General features: G+C 38.3%; 2 protein-coding genes and 1 long non-coding RNA gene across 4 annotated transcripts; 1 reads left to right on the top strand and 2 right to left on the bottom strand.

Annotated features, from left to right (window-relative positions):
• Positions 1–2,166: 2,166 nt before the first annotated feature.
• Positions 2,167–14,934, bottom strand: LOC114522093 (mitogen-activated protein kinase kinase kinase 11-like). Its single transcript, XM_028542721.1, has 9 exons — positions 13,967–14,934; positions 8,318–8,498; positions 7,417–7,565; positions 6,522–6,697; positions 4,510–4,650; positions 4,288–4,399; positions 3,967–4,083; positions 3,463–3,687; positions 2,167–3,217 (listed from the first exon to the last, which is right to left on the bottom strand). Exons 1-9 carry the CDS (start codon positions 14,718–14,720, stop codon positions 2,229–2,231), a joined length of 2,844 nt encoding a protein of 947 aa, XP_028398522.1. The 5' UTR covers positions 14,721–14,934; the 3' UTR covers positions 2,167–2,228.
• Positions 10,098–19,317, top strand: LOC114522114. Of its 2 annotated transcripts, XR_003686867.1 has the most exons (5): positions 10,098–10,509; positions 12,639–12,676; positions 12,967–13,009; positions 19,013–19,115; positions 19,246–19,317. It is a non-coding gene; the product is annotated as an uncharacterized LOC114522114 (long non-coding RNA). The 2 variants fall into 2 exon arrangements; XR_003686866.1 differs by lacking the exon at positions 19,246–19,317 and having other exon boundaries at positions 19,013–19,217.
• On the bottom strand, positions 16,582–21,889 carry LOC114522101 (tRNA (adenine(58)-N(1))-methyltransferase non-catalytic subunit TRM6-like). Its single transcript, XM_028542731.1, has 13 exons — positions 21,784–21,889; positions 21,495–21,643; positions 21,266–21,360; positions 21,081–21,172; positions 20,083–20,166; positions 19,423–19,547; positions 19,260–19,305; positions 19,000–19,100; positions 18,701–18,873; positions 18,454–18,533; positions 18,277–18,379; positions 18,019–18,105; positions 16,582–17,605 (listed from the first exon to the last, which is right to left on the bottom strand). Exons 1-13 carry the CDS (start codon positions 21,867–21,869, stop codon positions 17,282–17,284), a joined length of 1,545 nt encoding a protein of 514 aa, XP_028398532.1. The 5' UTR covers positions 21,870–21,889; the 3' UTR covers positions 16,582–17,281.
• Between the last annotated feature and the right edge of the window lie 54 nt (positions 21,890–21,943).

The following is a 21,943-nucleotide window of genomic DNA, read 5'->3' as shown; positions in this document are numbered from 1 at the left end:
GCTACATCGTAACTAACTCCAAAATACACGATTCTGATTTCTTTAACCTGCCACTAGCTTTAGGAGTTAACTACGACTGTTTTTCTGCAACCGGGATCTCTGATCTTTATGAAGCTTTGCGTAGGATTGAATCGGATTAAACATTTCGCCGTGGTTAATTACTTGTGTTTACGCACCAGTGTTCCAAAGATTAAGTCCCACTCTCCTAGACTTATCCTTCCTGTATTTAATATTTCCAGTCTTGAGGTCGAATGTATTTTGTTTTCAACTCTTAAATCCGTTATCAAAACATTAACTAACCGCATTTGTTGAGCAAATAGGAAATTTAAGACGACACAACGACAACAACGACAACAACGACAACAACAACAACAACAACAACAACAACAACAACGACGACAACAACAACGACAACGACAACAACAACAACAACAACTGTTAGAAGTTTGCATCGTGTGCATAATTTAACCTTCGTAACCTTGATTACGACTTGACTTTCTATCTACGTTGATCGGTTGACTAAGCAACGTCAGGATAGTTTTTGTAGACAACAGATGTGATTGAAAAAACGTATGCAACCTGCAAAACACCAAGTTCTTTTATATAAAATATACCTCCATTGTACGAACTTACCCATAGCTGTCGTGCGTGCACACATGCATGCCCAACACACGTGCACAATACTTTGCTAATGGGACGAATCATTTTTCCCAACTTTCTAATTCTTCAAATACCCAGGTGACCATTAATCTGTTTGAACTAATGTATCACCACCGTATTTGTAAACCGCTACGTCAAAATACGTGCGAGGTGAATAACTTTTATACCAGTCGTTGACAAACAATTTGGTATAAGCGAATAGCCACGCCAACGTTTTATTACTTTTTTTTTAATATTAATACTTTGCTGCAAGTCGCTGACAATGCAATAAATGTTTGTTTGTTCTTCGTTCCCTGATTTCTTTCATGCTACGAAATTCGCCCACAAAAAATGAAGACTGATTATCAATACGAAGTTTGTGATTATCACTAACTCAGCGTTCATACCGCAAATCTATGGTTATATCAGACAGTAAGAGGGAGGGAACCGTTCTTGATACATTCTGGGATCTGGGTTCAGCCTAAATGGTAAAGAACCCACAGTTTAAAAATGCTTTCATATATCTTGTGAATGGCTGAATCTACATCTTATGCATTAAATATGTACTTCCCTAAGTTCCATTGTCATACTAATCATGATTTTCTTGGACAAGAAACAGGAGGGAAAATATGCGCAAAAATGTTTTAACGCAAACGTTCGACTCGTATATGGTACTGTCGCAAAAAAAAGAGACTTGGCATTGTGAACAGAAAGAAAACAATGTCTAAGTTGTTCAGATATTTATTCATTTCCTCTTATAATTCATTGTATTGGAGGCAATTTCTCGTCATATTTCGGTCCTAAATCGTGGCCATTTTCACTGTTAATACGTGCGTGCAATTGTATACAATATTCCTGTGAACATTGATGAATACTTGTTTTCAAACTGCGACGTGATGTTGATTTGATGACTAAGAAGGATTTATGCATTTTGACCAAATTGCAATGCATTCAGAGAGGCAGTTTCAGTGAATAAGTACGCAAAATAATAGTACATAGTTGAAAGTTGATTGGTTAATTGTATTTTGTTCACTGAACTAAATACAACTGGAATGCTGACCCGAAATGCGAAGTTGGGCGAGTCTTCGTGGAAATATCTATCCTTCCAATTCTATTTAATTCAATGATCCCATTTCATTATCAGTGAAGTGACGATTGCAAAATATTTACTCTGACCACGCTCTCTGGTGAAGGGCTCTCAAAATTCGCCAATAAATCTGATCTGAAAGTAACACTGGAATGTGCAACAGTTCTGCGGATAATGTACCCGGAAGTCGACAATCACCTGGAAATTAGCCCATAACGTTTGGACGCATTATGGAATAAACTGAGGTAATAAAGATTTTCCCCCCCACTTTCGTTATCCCCTTTGTTGGGTTTTTAGCAAATATTCGAAACTAAATTATCTGAGTTTACATCAGTTTTATTTCAAACGCTTTGTTTTTATCACCAATGAACAATCTGCTGCGCTATCCAGTTTTAATTTCAGATCAGTGGACCTAACTCAACAATTGTCCCAGTCAGGGGTTGCTGAAAAAATTAATATTCTAAAAGTATGTTAGTATTTACAAAATATAGAATTATCGTTGTTATAGGTCCGTTATTGTCGACGAAGCAGTTTTTGTTCGCGGCCGAGGTTCGTCCTTTCCGAGATTATCAAAGCCCTTAGCTGTCTCCGACTCCGGGGTTAGTCCAGTTGGGGTCATGGATTCATCGGTAGAGCTGCTGTTCTTTTGAGCCCGCGGTCGAGGACGGATATTTTTCCCGCCATTTAGCTCAAGTAGCAGTCCAGTTTTGGGTGACCGCGAGAGATCACGGTTCGAGCTCGATGACGGAGGGGGCGGAAGTTTTGCCACCGGAAGTTGTGATTCGATATCGGGCATGGAATACCGCTGATCATTACCTCGAGACTCCGCGGGCGACTTCGTTCTGATCTCCTGACTGCTAAGGTTTCTTGGTAATGAATCAGACGACTTGCTTTTTAATGCGTTTTTAGTCGCCCTTGTGGCGCGATCGTATTTCATAGTTCGTGAACCTTCGGTGGCCCTTCTGGTGTTCAGCAACGGCGCAGTGGCGTTCAGCAACGGCGCGGTGCTTCGCGTCGTCTCGGTTTCGGCGAAGACGGAGGATTCCGAGTCGATCCTCTTATAGTAAACGCCGTCGACGTCCGGCTGGCTGGCGGACTTGGACCATGGTCGCCGTCCTAGGGATTGCGTGCGATGTTTTTCCGAGAGAGGAGAAAAATTAAATAATCCGTCGCTACCCGACCCAGTCTCATCGCTTGAAATCGAACTGCTCTTCCACATGCTGCCCGCGCGATATCCAGTAAGGACTGGTTCGGCTTTATGTTTGGTGAAGGAAATAGCTCGTTTCTTCCGTCCACCCTGTTCTTCCAATATGGCCTCCTCCCGGGCGATTGCTATCGATTTGACGTCAATGCCAGTGATGGCGACCATGAGAAGGCCAATGTGACACATCGCGAGATCACAGCGCTTCCTGGAGGATCTACTGCGCAGACGAGCCAAGGTTGAAGTGCTGCCCACATCTGACATGCTCGAAGCGCTGTCGTCATCCGGATCTGAACAGCGGTAAAAAAAAATTGTTTTCACGCGCGAAAAAGTACCTATCATACAGGGGGGGGGGGTGAGGCGAATCAACTTCCATGTCGTAAGTTCTCTCAAATGAAGACGCCCCAAATTCTTAACACCTGTCTATGAAATAAGCCCGTTGGTTAGGGGGCTTAAATATATCAGAACTCTATTATTGAAAACAGTTCTGATAATCTATCCTGAATGCACGAGAAATGCAATTAGACTTCCTTACCTAGATTTCCCGTACTTGCCCAGGCGCTCATGCCGTTGGACGAGTTCGAGTCGAGGTTTGGGGCAGAGGTGCTTCGATGTTGATGATTAATCTTGGGAGATTTCGACTTTGGAGTCGTCGTCTTTGATTTGTCTTTCTGAGTTACCGAGCTGGGACCCCATGTTCTGATCTTCTTCTTCGGCATGTGATTGACTTGTGGACCGACGGGCTCCTCGACTTTGTCATCTGAGAAAGGAAAGAAGAATGCATTAGACTGGTCAGGCACTCATTTGTATTCTCTATTCTTGGTTTGCGTATGACGTCATTGGTCGCACTTCTATTACGTTGTCTAAAGCAAATAATATATTGCAATGCGATCCTTCGAATTGAAAGGGGGAAGGGGGTATCCTATACCCTGTTGCCCCCGCCGATAGTAACCAAGGGGGTGAGCCTTTGCCCTCCAGTCCTCGCATTCATAAACAATGTAATCAGTATCGTAAAACGAAAACGTGAAACGAAACTTACAGGAGAAAATCCTTAAGCGACTTAGATTCGGTGAATAGACGGGCGAGTTTGGTAGTGATTCTCCATTGTTACCGTCCGTGGCAGTAGTAGCCTGCACGCCCACGATGTGCTGGAATCCTAAGAATAGAAAAAATTCGGGTGACTCCTTAAAAATCGACATTCCGAAATAAAGCAACTGGGCAAATGAATCCGTGGTATTCAGTATCTATTTCAAATTCATCAACAGACTAAAGTTACTCAGAATAGTTGGTCCAATGATGCATTTCCCATAAAATGGAAAACAGAACCATTCTTGTTTTGCAACGAGCGATAGGTTCTTACCTATAGGGTCGCTGATTTTATTTCGAAGAATCTTTTCCCGTCCAGACCACCTCAATTTCATTCGAAAGAATTTCCCTTTTCGTTTTCTTGGCGATGGTTTTTGATTTTGCTTCTATAATGAAAGTCAAGAGTTTTCTCTTTTAGCTGGTTGTTCCTTTCTTTCGACAGTCATAGAAATTTCGCTTTTTCTGTTATCAGGAATAAAAAACGAACAAACTGAACCTGTATGATTATATTTAACTCCCGTTCCAGTAAATTCATTTCTCTTTCTTGTAGTTCTTTCTCTCTCTTCTTCAAAACTTCAGCGTGATTTTCGTTGGCGTGTTGCATCTTTGCAAGTTCTTCTTCTCTAGAAGAGAGCTCCTAGAAACGCAAACAAACAAACAAACACGGTTATTTTGAATGAACGAGCTTTATCGACAAAACACTGTGAGGTTTGGAAACTACTTTTAAAGCAAAGCGCGTTGAACAAAAGATGAGTAATTTCTAAATTGAAAGGGATATATTTTTGTCTCAAACACTGACTGTAGAGATATTAAATGGCCCAGTTCAGCAATTAAAACGGTGGGTTAAATTGCCTTGTCAGTGACTTCAAACTTTGCTATCAAATCAAGCAATTTCCTATTACCAATGCATGTTTATACTTTTGCAATGAAACCTGCGAACATCAGAATAAATTTTACAAACAATTTTGACCTCGAAGGGATTTTAACTCCTTTTTTTATTATAACCATTCAGCATTTGACAGTCTTTAGCAAGATAATCAGGGCAAAAGGGAAAGCTAAATTGTTAAACAATGGTGTAAGTCGACATGTGTTGTATATATATATATATATATATATATATATATATATATATATATATATATATATATATATATATATATATATATATATATATATATATATATATATATATATGTTCAAAGACGATTTTAGCTGTTTCAGCAATCTTACGAGACAGGCATCATCGCACGTAAGGTTGTTTGTCAATTATTGATTACTTTTACGCTAATCAAATAGCCTATAAATTGTTCATATATTCGAAGGCGTCATAATAGCGAAGACTGTCGGCGTTTAAGTACGACTAATGAACCGAAATGGATTTGGTTTTGGTCTTGTTATACGAGAAAAGTAATAAGCCTTAAAGTTCTTGCCTAAATATATGAATATTTGTAGATGACCGCGTGCTGTAAATATGGTTCCTAATTCCTTGGTCATTCAACGCGGGAAGAGATCCTCTCGTAAGCAGATTGTAACTCGGGCAGTGACTAAGACCCATGCAGAGTTATTATTATTTGGTGCTGAGAGGTTTTAGACAGTCAAAATGACCCTTAACAAGCGTTAGACATTCGGAAACAGAGTGGCACACGAGTTTTTACTTTAAGTATTCTTCATTAGGGCAACTCTTAATAATCGTGATACACAGACATTGTGTCCACATGCTTGGCCATAAACCGCGGTTCATAACTTCCAAAAGGATTTGGAGGCAAAATTCCATAGACTATGCCGTCTTTAAAAGATAACTCGCTTTTCTTCATAAGTATAATGGATGAGCTTCATTTTGAAAAACACTCCATTTTTTTAATACTGGTCAATCAACAATATTCTTTCCTGTATAGTCAAGAGGACCAGCCGTACTTGAACTGACTTATTTCGATGCTAGAATGACTCCAGATTCGAATGATTTAAGATATCACATGATAAAAATATTGTCAGGTGCATTTCAACTCTATTATACTTTAATGAAATTGAATGAAATGGTTACATTTTCCAGCTGGGCGCCATATTTTTATTACGAAACAATAAAAAGTAAATTTGCAGACAATCGATAGATTACTTCTGACCACAAAATTGATAAATTATTTACGAAGCTTTACTTAAAATTAACTCTCTATTTGTTCCCGAATTAACTTAAGCTATCCATTCAAGTTAATTGAAAAATATTCTTCGAATATACGCTCCCTTGTGGAGTGGATAATAGTTTTTTTATTCATTTTAATAGTCTTACAGCGTTGGTAGTTTCCAAATTCAATTTTTTTTACCCTCTCCACAAGAGGGACAGACAGATTACACCTGCCTTATCTTATCGTGTTCTTATGGTCAGAGAAGTCCTTTTCAGAAAAAGGAAGACATTTGGTTCGACGATTTCGTTGAGTGCCATTTGACCGAAAGGTCTGAGCAATTTTCTGCAAAAATCGCAAGTGTAAACGGGTTTTAAGAAAACAAGCCTACCTTCTCTCGTTCCTTTAATTCGGCAAAATTCTGTTTAATTTCAGTCTGCCAATCTTTCTGCATCGTTCGGAATGATTCATGCTCGGTCGCAATGAAATTCGAGTTTTTTATCTCTTCTAAAATTTTAATGATCTTTGAAAATGTCGGCCTCTCGTGAGGATCTTGACTCCAACACACTGCAACAAAACGATCAGGTGGTCACAATCACTATAACCTATACAGCTAAACTCCTCTACTGATGAGTAAAAATTATTTGTCGTTAGTGAGAAATGAAAGCCGGCCGAAGAAGAGAGCCCATTAAGGGCCAAACGTTATTCTCAAAGTAACTTAGAATGCGAACTTGCAAAGACGGTTTTATTTCTTTGGGGATAAAATTGCAAATGTTTAGAGTTAGAAAGGTGTTAATCCTTGACCCTTTAAATATGCCACACCCTATTTCACCGTCTAATAAGTAGCAATAATGAAGTCTGGCCAGGTCGTGGCTGCGAAGGAATTTTCATAGAATAAAAACAAGATGACTAGAAGCCCACTATTTGTTTCCTTACGAAAAAAAACACGGCAATAAACTGACCAGAAGGCGGAGCTGCCACCCAGTGAAGCGTGTTTATTGGCCAAACAATGTCATCAACTAGCTAGGAAGATGGTTGAACGCAATACGACATGCGCGAGACCTCACATCAAAGGCTCCGACTAAAGTAGGCTTTCAGTAATCTAGTTATTCCCGAGTGCCCTACAGTTGGCATTGCAGCCTTGCCCTACCACCACAGATATAAAAAAGTTCTAGTTAAGCTTTAAATATTTGTCTAAGGTTTCGGACGAGCCTTCTGACCGAAATAAGTGGTTTCTGCATACACAACTGGAGTAATATCCAGAATTCGTTTTAATTCGACTATACCTCTCATGAGATCGGCGAATGCTTCTGGGCACGTCGAAGGAATTGGCAGCGTGAGTTTGTTCATTGCAGTGCCATAAGCAATGGCCATGGCCTCGATCCCATGGTACGGAACTTGTCCCGTCAGCAATTCCCAGATTACAACACCATAACTGAAGGGAAAAATTAAAACAAATTCAAAGCCCATTCGCCGGAAAATTTGAGCGTTTGTTTACACAGAAACTGGTGATGTGAAGAGATCATATCTTGCAGTTTCGGAATGCTCGAAATACTTGGAAATTAGGGTTACGCATTCTAGACATTTTAACCATCATTCAACTGCTTTCAGTACAGTTCTTGAAATCGCAATAGTTCTTAGTACACTTGACCTCAAGCACGGCTCACAGGAAATCTCATGGTTAAGCTTTCGAACTCTAGAGGCAATCATCTCGACTCAAAAACTAATCGCACACGGGGGAAACTTGCTTCGCGAGGTGAATTCTCATATAGGCTATCCGTACATAAGAAACCTGCCGAGATAACTACCTTACGAGTACGTTAACACAGCTGATAGCTGACTCAGGTCGTGCATGCACCAGGCTTATATAATTTGTCAAGTGTAACAGCTTTTTACCAGATTAAGATGATCATATATTCATTTTTTTGTTTGGTATAGAGATACTAGTTCGCGTTTTTACACATATTAAACACTTCTGCTCGCATTTCAAACAGTATAATTGCTAACACAACGTCTATTCCTAACAAAAGCATTGTAAATTGGAAGAGGTCTTTCATCTGTAGTGATTGCATGACCAAATAATTCAGAAGAGTGTAAACCACATATTATCCAAGGTCCTCGTGTTTTTCAACAATTTTGATTACTTTACAAATTAGACAAAAGAAAAAACATGGCTTCCACACCCACCTCCATACATCACTGCCTTTCGAAAAAGTCGAGTGTCGAATGACTTCAGGTGCCATCCACGCATAGGTTCCAGCAGCGCTCATTCGTGTCGTGTTCTTGATCTCGCGTGCTAAACCAAAATCCGTGATCTTCAAAACGTTTCCGCTATAGTTATTTTCGTTGATCTTCTTCAGTAGCAGAACTAAACGAGATTTAAGATTACGTTTAGCGATTAATAGGCAAAAATCTTCGGTAGAAAAGTAAATCGGGTCTTGATTTAGCTTGGTGCATTCTTAAAGACAACAATTTTTTGTCCATAGTGATGAGAAAGATCATTTCACTTTAAAGTGATGAGAAAGTTCATTTTCACATCTACCCGGAAAAGAACTTTTTCAATCGCTAAAGAAATCTACCAAAATTTACTTAGGCCAGTATTAATACAGATAGTTCAAGTATTTTTTGGGTAAATCAGAGTTTTATACCAAACTTCGAGTAAAAACCTTTGTAATAAACTCGACAATTTACACTTTTTAAAATTCGCCTTTCCTGTGTCAATTCATATCTTGAATTTCAAGATGGCGTTAACCTTCGGATAGTTTCTTTTTAAACTTAGAGTTTTGAAAAACTCATCGGGAATGAGGAACTTTAAATAGAAGTTTCTGTCATTTGAAAGAACTCGCAGTAGCGGAACATGTTTCACAACTCTTTCTTTGTTTTGATGAAAGTTAAAGTGAATGAAAGTAGTCTTATTGTGCAAATTATGACGTCATAAACTATCAGCGATATATCACCAAAATATTACGCACACCATGCTGATTAGTTTCAGATATTCACTCATTCTTGTGTAAATAACAACGCTTCACGTCACCAGCGTGTCGTGGTTAACAATCAACACAATGTTGCAGACGTTTCAAATCTTTGGGTAACTTGTAATTCCTTGTGTGTCAAACACATGCACTGACATAACTCAGAAACGAAGAACGATTCGTAAAATATGTTCAACCGCTACTTGTTGGGTCCTTACAAATGAAAGAAGCTTTTATAATAAGAAAGCCGGACAACCGGTCCATGACGTGAAAAGCAAGATATATCAAAATAAGGAAGAGGAAGGTTAAGGCAGATTGCTTAATATGGCGTCCATGGAAGTCGCATATTCATGCAAAACAGTGGCGTAGCCAGCATCGGTGGGGGGGGGGGGCATATTCATATATTCATGTTAACAGACTGTAAAGACAATTGATTTGAAAATAAATTGATCCTGCGTATCACTAATATATGAATATACCCACCCCCTCCCCAAATTATCCTGCTGGCTACGCCATTAATGCAAAAAACATTCTCTCGAAAAAAGAATGGTTCAACCAATTGGCTTATATACGAACGTTAAATTTTAAAGCTATTTTAAAAATCTTAAGTATATCTTTGATGCAAAAAACATCATCCCAAAAGGAAGAATGGTTCAACCAATTAGCTTACATACGAACGTTAAATTTTAAAGCTATTTTAAAAATGTTAAGTATCTTTATAAAAAATTACTCCATGTTTGAAAAGACGTAGCAATCTATATCCACGGTACCAAGCCCTATATAATCTCATTCGAATTTCACATGCATCGTTCAAATGGATTAGAATCTCTACGTGCGTGTATAAAAAACGAGAGTGAAAAAAACGTTTTGTCAGAGTAGGATAAAGTCCGTTTGGGTTAAAGGTCGTGTAGTTTTCTGGGTAACATGAAGGACTTAAGCGAAAGTAATTATCAGGATATCAGGACAATGCACGACCCTAATGCTTTGCATAGCGATCTTCTGTAGCCACAACCCATAGCTGGGAATGTTCAATAGTCAATTCGTTGTTTTCAAAAACGTATTCGCAATGTCATTTGGAGTTCTTTGTGCTTTAAAAAAATTTACTCGCTTTTCCAGACAATTCACACGCCCAGTTACTACATTTAAGATCACTTATTCCTTGATGTAACAATAGTAGCCTCGCAATTAGGTCATAAGTGCCTTCACCGGGCGGAAATTGGTTCAATCATGCGTTTCAATCCGTTTGCTGATAATTCAGATAAGGTATATTTTTTGTTAATAGTTAAGTGGCAAATCACGCTGTTAAAGAATAAAGTTGCTATATACTTGTACTTGTTTATGCCGCGGGTGAACTTCTAAAAAGGTTGCATACTTCATTGCAATTGCTACAAAAGTCTACGAGAGTTGGTATGTATTCGATTAGGAACACCCTATTTGCTTGCCAGAAGCACATTCAATCTAGTTCGATCTCAGTAACTTTTGCAAAAGATATTTCATGCGAGTTTAAAATAATAATAACACCTATATGCTTTGACACTAGAAAAGAATTTAAGCACCTCTCGAAGCTTCAACATGCTTGAGCACTGCACGAGTATCTTAATAAACATCAAGGTAACTTTAAAAAGAATAAGCATAAATTCGACATGTGTTGAATGCTTTGTATACGGAGTTATCGAATTTGTATTTTTTACATTCCATAAGAAAGGTTTGTGCCCAACCATAAGTTAAGTAAGAGCAAAGCATTCACGTCCTAGACCCTTGTCCATGACAAGAAAAATCATGTTGCGTTAGACAAAGAAGCAATCAGTACGTGCACTGCAACTCAACAAGTAGAAACCTATAGAAATATTTGCCTGAGCATAAGCCTTCTAATTTTTTAACAGCGAAGCTTTCAAGCATTTTAAAACTATTTCATGAATGTTATTTATTCGCCTTTGCTTACGTAAGTCGTTCAAGTGCACAATAATTAACCCTCACAACATTTTTAATACGTTTTCGCTTTTTGCTCTCTGCGTCGAGCATGAAAGCAATTCCAAGCACGCTTCATACTTCTGGATGTTTCCGAAAATTCTGACGCACTCTTTTAAAGAGGCTTTAATCCTAAGTTACTGAGTGAAACCTCTTGACTCGCTGCACAGGATAGGGCATACACCTGCAATTTTGCATGTATCAAACATTAGTATGAATTTAAAACCAGAAAAGCTCAATGAATTACACGCATTCTTTGAGTATGTTTTCCCATATTTTGAAAATTAAATCTCTCTCTATTAATACAACAATAGTTTTGATAGCACAATATTACCAATAGACACCCTACAGAAAAATTTCAATGCATGTTGCAGTATAATATTTTTTTATGCATTGTGTATTTTTTATTGTCTAATTAACTCGAGATAAATTGCATGCATTCTTGCATAAATGGACTTAACCATGATGCCTCCAAACATAACAGCTGAAATATGTGAAGTGAATTAAACATATGATAGAGGTTTATTGTCTGGTTATATGCATAGCTAATTTGAAAAAAGGAAAATTAAATGCTCATTCTATGCAGCATACTAAACACAAATATTATATTTATCTGAGAGTAGATCCACCCCCATATTTTCGATGCACTACACAAGACATAATGTGGGTGTTATGTGGAATGTTCATATCTAAAAGCAGTGGGGGTAAAGCGCTACCAAAGAAGCTGTTGGGGATATTATTGATATAATGAATAAACAATATATGATATTTGATAATCAACATTTTTGTGGGGGAAAATCAGATAAAATTTTTCTGGAAAGCATGATTCACCTAAGTGAACCTACTCTCAATATGTCTATTCAGGCTCTCTCTCATTACTATTGCATGGATATTTTAATGCTGATTTTATTACTTGCAAAAGGAAAGGTCATAATTGCATATGAAAACCAAAGTTCACAAGCATAAGGAAATTGAGCATTTTCATTCCTCTGTCTATATATTAACCATGTCATGGTGTGAACCAGATTTCTCTCTGTCATATAGCCTAAGTTTGTTTGGTTGATAACCAAGCTTGCCAGGAAAATTAGTAACATCAAAGTAAAAAATCAAAACAGAGTAATTAAATATTGTTAGAATGAAAAAATTTGCCTCCAGACCACAAATTTACAATGCCATGTGTGGGCAGTGCTTGAACATTACTGAAGTGCATTGGCAGTTAATTAGCTGATGGCATTGTTTACTTTTCCTCAGGAAAATTATTTTAATTTGTACCAAGTTAGCAAGGACAAATTTATGCATTATTTTTTTTCCTTAAGACAGTTTTTGACTGTATATAAAACATGTCTAGTCTTAGAGGAATGGGATCAAAAGTTATGAAAGAGGCTGAACTGCTCCTTTCATAACTTTCATGGCCTCATGAGCCTGCAAGAACTATTTGCTTTAGGTTAGGTGCAAAATTGCCATAGCGCACAAGTGTGCCTTAGTTATACAAGCCTAGACTAGTTTTCCTACTATATCACTGGCACCATTGTTTGCTAATCCTATCCAATTTGCTCCCATCTCCTTAGAGACAGCAAATGCCTCAAAGAGCAAGTTGTCTGACAAAGTAGGTAAATAACACAAAAGTAATTATATAATTGTTTAGTTGTTCACTCAGAAGTTCCTCATAGACTAATTTTCACAGCAAACATGCCCAAACCGGGTGGCTTAAAGGTATTAAAATCCCTCTATTTTAGTTTCACTAAATATGCCAAGGAAATACTTTATAGATATTATTAGTTGCTAGGAAATATATTGATAAACGCAACATAGCTGATAGCTGATACTATGGCCTACCACTTCATGTTTGCTCAACCTTGAACGAAAAAACTAAGTTTGCCAAAACTTTGCTTTTAGAATTGATTGCAAAACACAAGGCGAAATACAGCTAGACAGCAAGGTAAACTAAATCAGATTCATCATTTATATAGAAAACCTCAACTTATTTGCACAGTGAATCGTGCTAATCGCCCAGAAAGCCTTCCTAATGTAATTAACAATTAAGAGCGAAAAGTGATGTGAAATCGTGAAACATTAGCCTCTGCGAGTGGCTGTCACGGACACTTGTAAAGGGACGACTAATATCTATAAGTGTTCCTGATTTCTCGGACTATTAATGCATTTGAGTCGATAAACTGCCATCTCGCTTCTCAATAGAAAAGTAATTTGGTGCTTTTAAATACTTAAGAACACTCGCGGGGTTTCTGAATATTACTAAATATATTTAGGAAGTTGAGATGACCTTGAAAAACATACTTTCCTGGCAAAAAGTCGGGGAAAATCGAAGCGTCGCCACATTTGCTGCTCAATATTTGTGAATTTTTTAAGGAAATATATGGAAGGCAGCAAATTAAGTGTCAATTTCAAATTAGAATGTTTCATTCGAAAATCAGATTATTCGATTTTGATTCGATCCATTCAAGCGTGGGGTAGATTTTGAAACATTTAAAATCAAGGTCAAAAGTTGGCAAAGTTTTCAAATGCTTCCTTTTTTTAATTAATTGCAAAAGTTTTGAAGAAGTGCCATAGTATTTTGCCGTGCGACACACATAGCGTGCCTTTTCCTACGCTCATCAAAATAATATAAACTCGCATACGAAATTGCCTGCTAATTGCGTAGGATTTTTTATTAACACTGCTTTGCGTTAAAAGCAATATTAAAAGGCTATTTTTTGTCAAAATAATTTGATATAAGTGGTTTATAAAACCAACCGGTGTATTAAATATTTGTGACACGGGCAAAATGCTACCGACTGTGTGAGTTGGGCATTTTGGAAAAATTTTAATAACAACGGTAGATTGAGGCTTTAAACTTCGGTCAAAGTTGGCCAAAATTATAACAACTGAGGGAACTTACTATTGCCAGATTTCAGATCCCGGTGAATGAGGGGAATCGGGGCTTCGATATGAAGGTAATTCATTCCCCTAGCGAGCTGGATAGCCCAGTCCAGAAGTACTTCAGGCGGAATATTTTTGCCGTGTTGTGACAAAGCCCGACAAAGTGATCCCCCTCGAGCATACTCCATTACCAAACACAAGTTCGGATCTTGCAGACAGACGGCGTACAGATTGATAATATTTAAATGCGATAAAATAGAGAATAACCTAGCCTCTTGCAGCACATTTTCCCGTGTCTTTTCTATCTCCTCGGCCAAATCTTGACGGGCAACTTTAATAGCGACGTCTCGACTCTCGTAGACGCCTCGATAAACTTTCCCAAAACCACCGACACCGATAACTTCGGTGAGTTCGATGAGCGAGAAATCGACTTGTAACGGTAGCCTGGAGTCCTCGGTTTGTTCTGTTATTATAGCATCATTTGTGCCTACATAGTTCGACGGGAATAACCCTATTTGTGCACTCTTCGAGCTGACAACTCTTCCAACCCACCAACCTTCATCACCGCTAACTTCTTGGTCCCTGCTTAAAATCTCGATTCGATCGCCAGCTTTGAACGTCAATTCGTCTAAATCGTCGGCTTCATAGTCATACAAGGCTGTACAAAACATCGGCTCTTTTGGCGAGATCTCTGGCGAGCCAGAATTTCGACGATTCGCTGTGTTATTATCCATGGTTGGCGATCCAAGCCCAGAGTCAGTCGATTCAGGCATTGGCAAAAATTTCGCTCATTTGACGGGAAGTTCCCGCTTAAACTTACCACAAACGCCGGGAAACCGAATGAAAAACGGCCTTCGAAGCTTCCCTATGTGTCAAATCATGTTCGGCGTTCCAATACACGAAATATTTTCACAGTATTCTTCAATTCGGAACCAAAACACGAAATTTCGACATATTTTTGTTAATTTCTAGCCAGCCTGTACACAATAAGCCAGCTGTCACGTGACCTAGACGGCTCGTGATTGGCGGGAGACGCTCAAGGATGTTGAGAACTGCGAAGTTACGGGGGGGCAGGGGGTATGCGTGATTGTGTGAAAATTTAATTTGATGTTTTTGTCCAAAGGTGTTTATTGATTGTCATTAGCAATTTAAATGTATAAGAAGCATTCTATATTACCAGTTCTAGACAATATAGCGTAGAATTTATGAAGCTATATGACGAAACTTTGCTGCGCACGCGTGATATTGTGATGACGCCATACAGTCCACAAAGTTGCATTTGTAAATCTCAGTCTCAGACTTAACATTTTTTTATTCTCAATGACTGTCTTGAAACAATTTTTTACAAACCCGAACTAAATATAGAATAAGGGCCTGGGACAATTGCCTGAGCCGAGCTATTCAATGAAAATCTTTCTCCGGCCACAATAAATGTTTTGATGAATTCAAGACTTTTAAAGTTATTCGAGTTATCCGGGTTAACAAAAAGGACACTCGACAGAATGCGGTGTGAACACTCCGACTTCCTCCTGCCGGTGATTTTGGCAGACTGGGCTCAGATAACAGAGCTGGACGTCATGAAAACACGTTGACATTGGTGTCCAATTTGTCCAGACATCCGTGTTTTCGAAACAACGTGAACTTCGGAACTACCCAAGTTAACCTAACTGGACCTAACCTATCTCTGTGACCACTTGACGTCACATCCAATGTCATCAGTTTCGCGGTCTCGATATCAAATACTCTAATGATTTCATGGGTTTTAAAACTTTCGCGTTTATCTGGCATCTTTCGAAGAACTTCTGTCGGTTTACTGTTGTTTCAAGTCCTTTTGCCAAGCCGCAAACTATTTTTTCAGCAATAACATCTGTTTTGTGCATCATTAGACCGATAAACAAAGACAGGATGCTGCCGAGCGTAGCCGGGGTGTCGCTAGCATTCGCCTTTTACTACGTTGTAAGAACGCGTCAGAGGAAATAAACTTTTCAGTGATGAAAAGCTCATTTTCCAAGAATTTTTTAAGCATATTAGTCACGACGTAAGCCTAGCCCATACAGACTACTTCAATAGTGACAATTTTTGCCGCACCTTTCTGCTATACTGATTAGATCCAGGCCAACGAATTTTTTCTGACGAAGTAGATGAGGTCAGGTCTGGGCTGAGCCCAGAGGCAGTGCTTGTTTGTAGTCTCAAGACAAAACAAGTCAGAGGTCACTGTAATCGAGGCCTCTCATTTTCCAAAAATGGGCATTTTAGGCATGAAATAAACAGCCGCAAATCTCTAGAAACTTGAGAGTTCTTTAACGGGTAAGACGAAATATATCCGAATAATACGATCTTCTGTAATGTAATCAATCCTTCGACTGTGTATGCCGTGACGAAACTCACGTGGAACAAATTAGGCGGTATGACTGCAACTCATGCAACAACTAAATTGAAGAGTTAGACAGATGTATATGAATAATTAAGAGGCATTGAAGAATTAGCAAAGAATTAGCAATGAATTAATCATATTGCTAAATATACTCAAATGAAGCTATCGGTTGCAACTGAATTCTTTAACGGTTAAATAATATACGTGTGCCAAAAAATTCCAAAACTTATGCACTGAAGAAGTGTATTGGAAAATGGAAAAGTATTATTTATTGAGCATACATATAGCAAACTTTTCTACTTAGCACATTTTGACTGAATGATATTGTAAAAGATTGGAACTATAAAACCCTACGAAATTTGTATTTGAATAATTAACACGTTCGTAAGAAACTGCGAGTTGAGTTGTTGTATCGATACGCTGACTCGATTGGTTATCATTATCAACCATTGTCTCTGTGTGGTTTTACACAGGACAACAGATTTGATGTTCACCAGGTACTGGCTGAATCTCCAACTAATCTTGGCACTGATCTTAATCCGATCTTTATCGAACCGTAATCCTGACTTGATTCTTACCAAATCTTGACTTCATTAAAATGTTGACCTGATTTTGTTGTATTTTGACTTGATACTAACATTATCTTGACGAACTGACTTGACTAGCCTAATCCTAAATGAAATTCCCGCTGTAAGCTCTAAATTGTCCGATCTTGCAGCAAGAGAAGAGCCTACCATCACCCTGCTCATCAGTAAACTCTAAAATGAAAACCACGTTGTGCTTTTAAATCTTTTTTAATCCAAAGAAATTCGGCCCTGGACGTCACAAATTCTGTACACGTCTCTCGGCGTTTCAATCTCATGCTTCATAGACATACGTTCTCGGTTCTCACTCCAGATATCCGCAGCTCATTGGAGCCGCATCCGCAACATTCAGCATATATACAATACACAACATAACTCAGTCCGATTTTGGTCTTTTCGAAGGCGGTTCCGCGGAATTTTCATCCGGTTCCGGATCAGTTTTAATCTCGAGATTATCTTTAAAATTACACGAATTCGTATCAACACGATTTCCATCCGGGTTAGCGTATGACGGTCCATCGGATGTGATTGATTTCCTATCTGTTACATCTCGTTTACCAGGATTAGTTGGATTAACTGGATTCGGAGCTAGATTGGGATTAACAGCGGGACATTCCCCGTTATCTACCTTGATCCCGGTCAAGAGATAACCTCCGGTGCCGTCCATCATTATGTGTGGGTGTGTACGCATTGACAAAACCTATAAAGAGAGAGGAGAAAGATGACACCGGTACTTGAGGGGGTTGGTCAGCCTTGGGGCCCGAAAATATATGTGTGTTGGTCAATTTCTGCGACTCTGAGCAGTTTGAGGCACAATATGGTTCTGAAAACATGGAAGATTGATGGTAAAATACTGTACACAATACCCTGGTTTTCTAACACGTTCCATGTTAAATCGAGTCGAGTTTCATAAAGAAAATACTGATCTTGAAAAATATAGTTTTCACTATCACTTTTAAAGTATTTTAGAACGTACAACGTTGAAACAGCACACAACGAGACCGGAATATGATTGTGATTTCCTGACATTTATCTTCTCTCGTCGGCAAATTCATCGTCGTAAACATTTGCAGGATTATAGGACGAGTGAGAAAATCTCATTATATCGCATACCTGATAAGAGCGCCACCAGGTATCAGTTAAATCGAGATTTATCGCACTTTTTGTCTCCTTCAAAGCATCCAAGCATTCACTTAAAACCTATAAAGAACACACGGAATAGCTTTTTTGCTTAAAGAGCATAAGTATATATAATGGTCTCTATATTGTGGTTCTCTTGAGCTATGAGAAGGTTTGGAAAAATCTCAGACCATCAAGAGAGATGATTGGGATTTGCACTGGACAATGTAGTTTCGGTCGTTCTGTCATTACCTCTTTGTACTGACTGTACACAACAAAGGGTCTAGATGGTGCTAAAAACTCGATAAGTCTTAGCACAGCTGTTTTTGCGCGAAACTTGGTTGCGATGATTAAACTATATCAGGAAAAGATAACGAAAAAAATTAGCCGACGAGGTCAAGCATTTGGTTTCGTTGTCGAGTTTCCCACCTATCAAAAGGTACGCTTTTCAACAGTTTTAAAGATCTATTGTCCTCGTCAATCCTGTTAATTTTGCGTGTGAGTTTTTCCTAAAAATAAAGTGGGAAAGATTTGCTTTACAGACGATTTAAAAAATAATAACAAAGCTTTTGTCGTCTCTAGAAACTACGACTTGATCGCAAAGCCAGGTAGATTAGCTTAATTTTCGAGATAAAAAATCGACAGGTGGGAGGTATTCTTTTATTAATGTAGCTACTTTTTCAGTCAATGGTTTATGATAAGTTCCTTTTCGGCTTCGTCTTTGAGGCGCGGGTGGGTTTTCCTCTTTTGCTGTGGAACTTTCTTCTTTTCTCTCGCTCGTTTGCTCTGCTATTTCAGTTGTTCCATCTGACACTGAATCCATTTCTTCATCAAATTCAGGTGGAACATCTAGAAATCGAAAATAAATTCAATGTGTAAATGTTAGCGAAAAACACTTCACTTTTTCGCTATATTGTTTACATAGCACATTAATTAAAAAAAAAATCGCCTTAAATTCATGCGATCTTTTTTTACCTTCTGTTTCCAGACTTTGAAGACGATTGATTTTTGTTATCGGAATGCCACTCAGAATGCCCATTTCATTTACGCCAAGATCAAAGTGTGGTAACAGCAGCCTAAACGAAACGAAGGTTACAAATATACTGTAATTTGGTGAACTGAATTTCATTGAAACCGTATACGTATAGAACAGCCATTACAGTTTACCGCAGTATTAAAATTCATTGTCAAATAAACAGCAGCTAAAACAATATACTTTAGAATTTTTCTCTCACCTTATCGGAAAGTCCCCGTGGTAAAGTTGAACAACATTTCCAAGTCCTATCAAATCAGTCGCACACAATGGAATAGATCAATACATGCTTTACCCACAGATGGTATTACCTACTTATTGCAATTCAATTTCCCCGTTGCTGTTAAAAAAATAATTTTTAGTACCTCCCATACGATGTAAAATGGCGCCGGCCAAAAAGCTCTGCGTCGTTTCCATGAGCAAAACGTTTACATTGCTTCGAATATTAGCCATGGTTAAGATTTGAGATACCGTGTCCATACGTAGGTCTCTATTTAATTTAATAAGAGATTTAGTAAGTGCGTCAGACCTATAAGTCGTTACAGAATAGAAGACTTAATTCATGTCTACGAAAAAAATTCGGTTTAAATTGAATGGAATCGGTAAAAATGCTTCCTTGTTCCTTTTAACTTGCGGCGAGTTGTTTACGTTCTAATTTTCAAAATTATTTCTTTAGAATAAAATAAAGTAACAATTGTGCATCGTGGAACATTCCGAAATGTAACAAAATCATTCCAATATGTAACAAAAGCAATTGTCGCAATCACTGTATCAAAATTGTAGCAGGCGTGAGAAAATCAATTAGAACTTTTTTCGTGCGAAAAAGAACGTTTTTCGTGGGAAAAGAGCTTCTCCACCGGAAAGAACTTTTTCGTGGGAAAAACTTCATTTAAAACGCTTTGCGCGAGGAAATAAAGAAGAAATTAATCAAAATACGGGCTTAAATTACCAAAGGCTGGTTTTCAGGCTCATTTACCATTCAGGCTCAATAGATTATGCTTTTATTAGCTGTGCAACTAACTTACAAGATCTTTGAAGGACCATTTGCGTAAATCATTTCGCACACCAGGCGAAGCGTGGGTTTCAGAATTGTGATTTGTAAGAGATGCCTAAATATATACACTGAAAAAATTAGGATGGACCCAGGGCCGGATTAACCTTTCGCGGGGCCCGTGGCATTTTTTCAGTGCGGGGCCCCTCAATCCCGTAAAGCAACAAAGCCTTTACTCACCGGCCACAGAATTTTTGGGGCTCGGGTAAAATTCTCTTTAGGGGAGTAAAATCCGCAAAAAAATAGCAATTTGTGCTACTGTAGCGAGATAATGCATGACCAGAACATTGGTGTAGAAAATTCAATTTTGGGGGCTATAGCAGTGTTAGGGGGGTTTGGAGAGAGAAAATTTTGAGTTTTAGAGTGCAGCAAATTCGATTTCATGCGTTTTGGGGGTGAGATTTCCGCAAAATCGAGTATAATATTACATTACCTAAACTATAAACCACCTAAGACGTTTTCTGAAAGAGGACTATATATTCCAACAACATGCAGTTTAATTTTATTCTTGTAGGTTTTGGAGGACCCTTACAACCCTGGGCTCAGGGCTAATTTCCCCCTTTGACCACCCCTCTGGGTGGCTCTGCCTTTACTTGAAGTTTTAAATTTCTAAATTTTCCCATTACCCTAAAATTTTCTTGGGAGAATCTGGTTGCAAGGGTGCCTAATTGGGCCTCGACTTTTGATTTCTAAGGCTTCGCGTTATTTATTTCGCTCCGATAGCTTAATATAAGCTTTAAAGGCATTTTTATTTATTTATTCGCCTCGCTTTTTGGAGTCACTTTATTTTATTTTGTGGCCATGAAGCTTTGTGGCCCTTTTTCCGTCTCCCACGCACCGAAAAAAAATTGAACTGAGTAAAGCGCGGGGCCCCCAAAACCGCGGGGCCCGTGGCATATGCCGCTTCTGCCATATGGTTAATCCGGCCCTGGATGGACCACAAAAATTGTTTTGATTGCTACAATGCATTACCGTTTCCTTTTCTTTTTTAAGTATTTTTCCTGAGAAAATTCTGTTTTCTTTTTAAATGACTCACTATTTTCAACTAACTGTTCAATGATGACCTGGTAAAAATGAACAGACAATACAGTTTGTAATAGATAATGGTCCATGGGTAAAGGTCCATTAGTAAATTAAATCTCACAGCAAATATCTACCTCCCCTTTTACACCCTGTTCTTTCAGGTCCATGATAGCATCTTTGGTTAATTTCTGAGAGCTTCCATCATCATTTAAAAATTGGTTATTCTCACCTTTAATTTGGAAAGAATTTGTTCATTAACTTAAGTCCGCTCTTGGTAAGCATCAATTATTGTTTGATAGAATTTCGTGTGAATACCACGAGAGGAGATTCCCATAGGTAGTCCATAGGTAGTTCATATGTTACCTGAACTGGTGGTAGGTTTAAGTGGTTGATCACTGCAGGCAACAGGAGGGACAATGAGTTGACCCTTTTTCCCAACATCAAATGTCGTTCCATATTTACAGCCAATTGCATTATCCAGATAAAAATTTAGCTTCTGCACATTCACCTTTCTAAATAAGTTTTTAAAAAATTTCACTAGATGGAGAGATAGAAATGGGCAAACGAGTTTTTTATATAAAGAATTTCTGTATATATGACATCATGCACGTGCATCTATGGCCATGCTGCCAGAGTATTTGACATTTTTTACTTTCTACGATGAACAACTTCGCTTCTCATATAAGTTCCATTTTGAATAATAACTCTGTTGCCTTCTTCAATCGTCGCTTCACTCATGATCTAAAATCGGGTTCTTATCTGACACACAAATAGCAGTACGAAATGTTTGTAAACATTAGAATAAATGTGGC

The sequence above is a fragment of the Dendronephthya gigantea genome, unplaced genomic scaffold, assembly GCF_004324835.1.
Source record: "Dendronephthya gigantea isolate DGI-Jeju-01 unplaced genomic scaffold, DenGig_1.0 000022F, whole genome shotgun sequence".
NCBI classification, from domain to species: Eukaryota; Metazoa; Cnidaria; class Anthozoa; order Malacalcyonacea; family Nephtheidae; genus Dendronephthya; species Dendronephthya gigantea.
This window is presented reverse-complemented; position numbering and strand designations above follow the sequence as displayed.

Coding starts and splice junctions, on each gene's coding strand:
- LOC114522093 (XM_028542721.1), bottom strand. CDS start 14,720: ATGCCTGAATCGACTGACTCTGGGCTTGGATCGCCAACCATGGATAAT. Junction 8,499..13,966: donor GGATCTGAAATCTGGCAATA/GTAAGTTCCCTC, acceptor AATCTCGTTTAG/TTCTGCTACTGAAGAAGATC. Junction 4,084..4,287: donor TAAAATCAGCGACCCTATAG/GTAAGAACCTAT, acceptor TTCTATTCTTAG/GATTCCAGCACATCGTGGGC.
- LOC114522101 (XM_028542731.1), bottom strand. CDS start 21,869: ATGAGTGAAGCGACGATTGAAGAAGGCAACAGAGTTATTATTCAAAAT. Junction 21,173..21,265: donor AACAGGGTGTAAAAGGGGAG/GTAGATATTTGC, acceptor CATTTTTACCAG/GTCATCATTGAACAGTTAGT. Junction 19,306..19,422: donor CATTTTACATCGTATGGGAG/GTACTAAAAATT, acceptor CTGATTTGATAG/GACTTGGAAATGTTGTTCAA.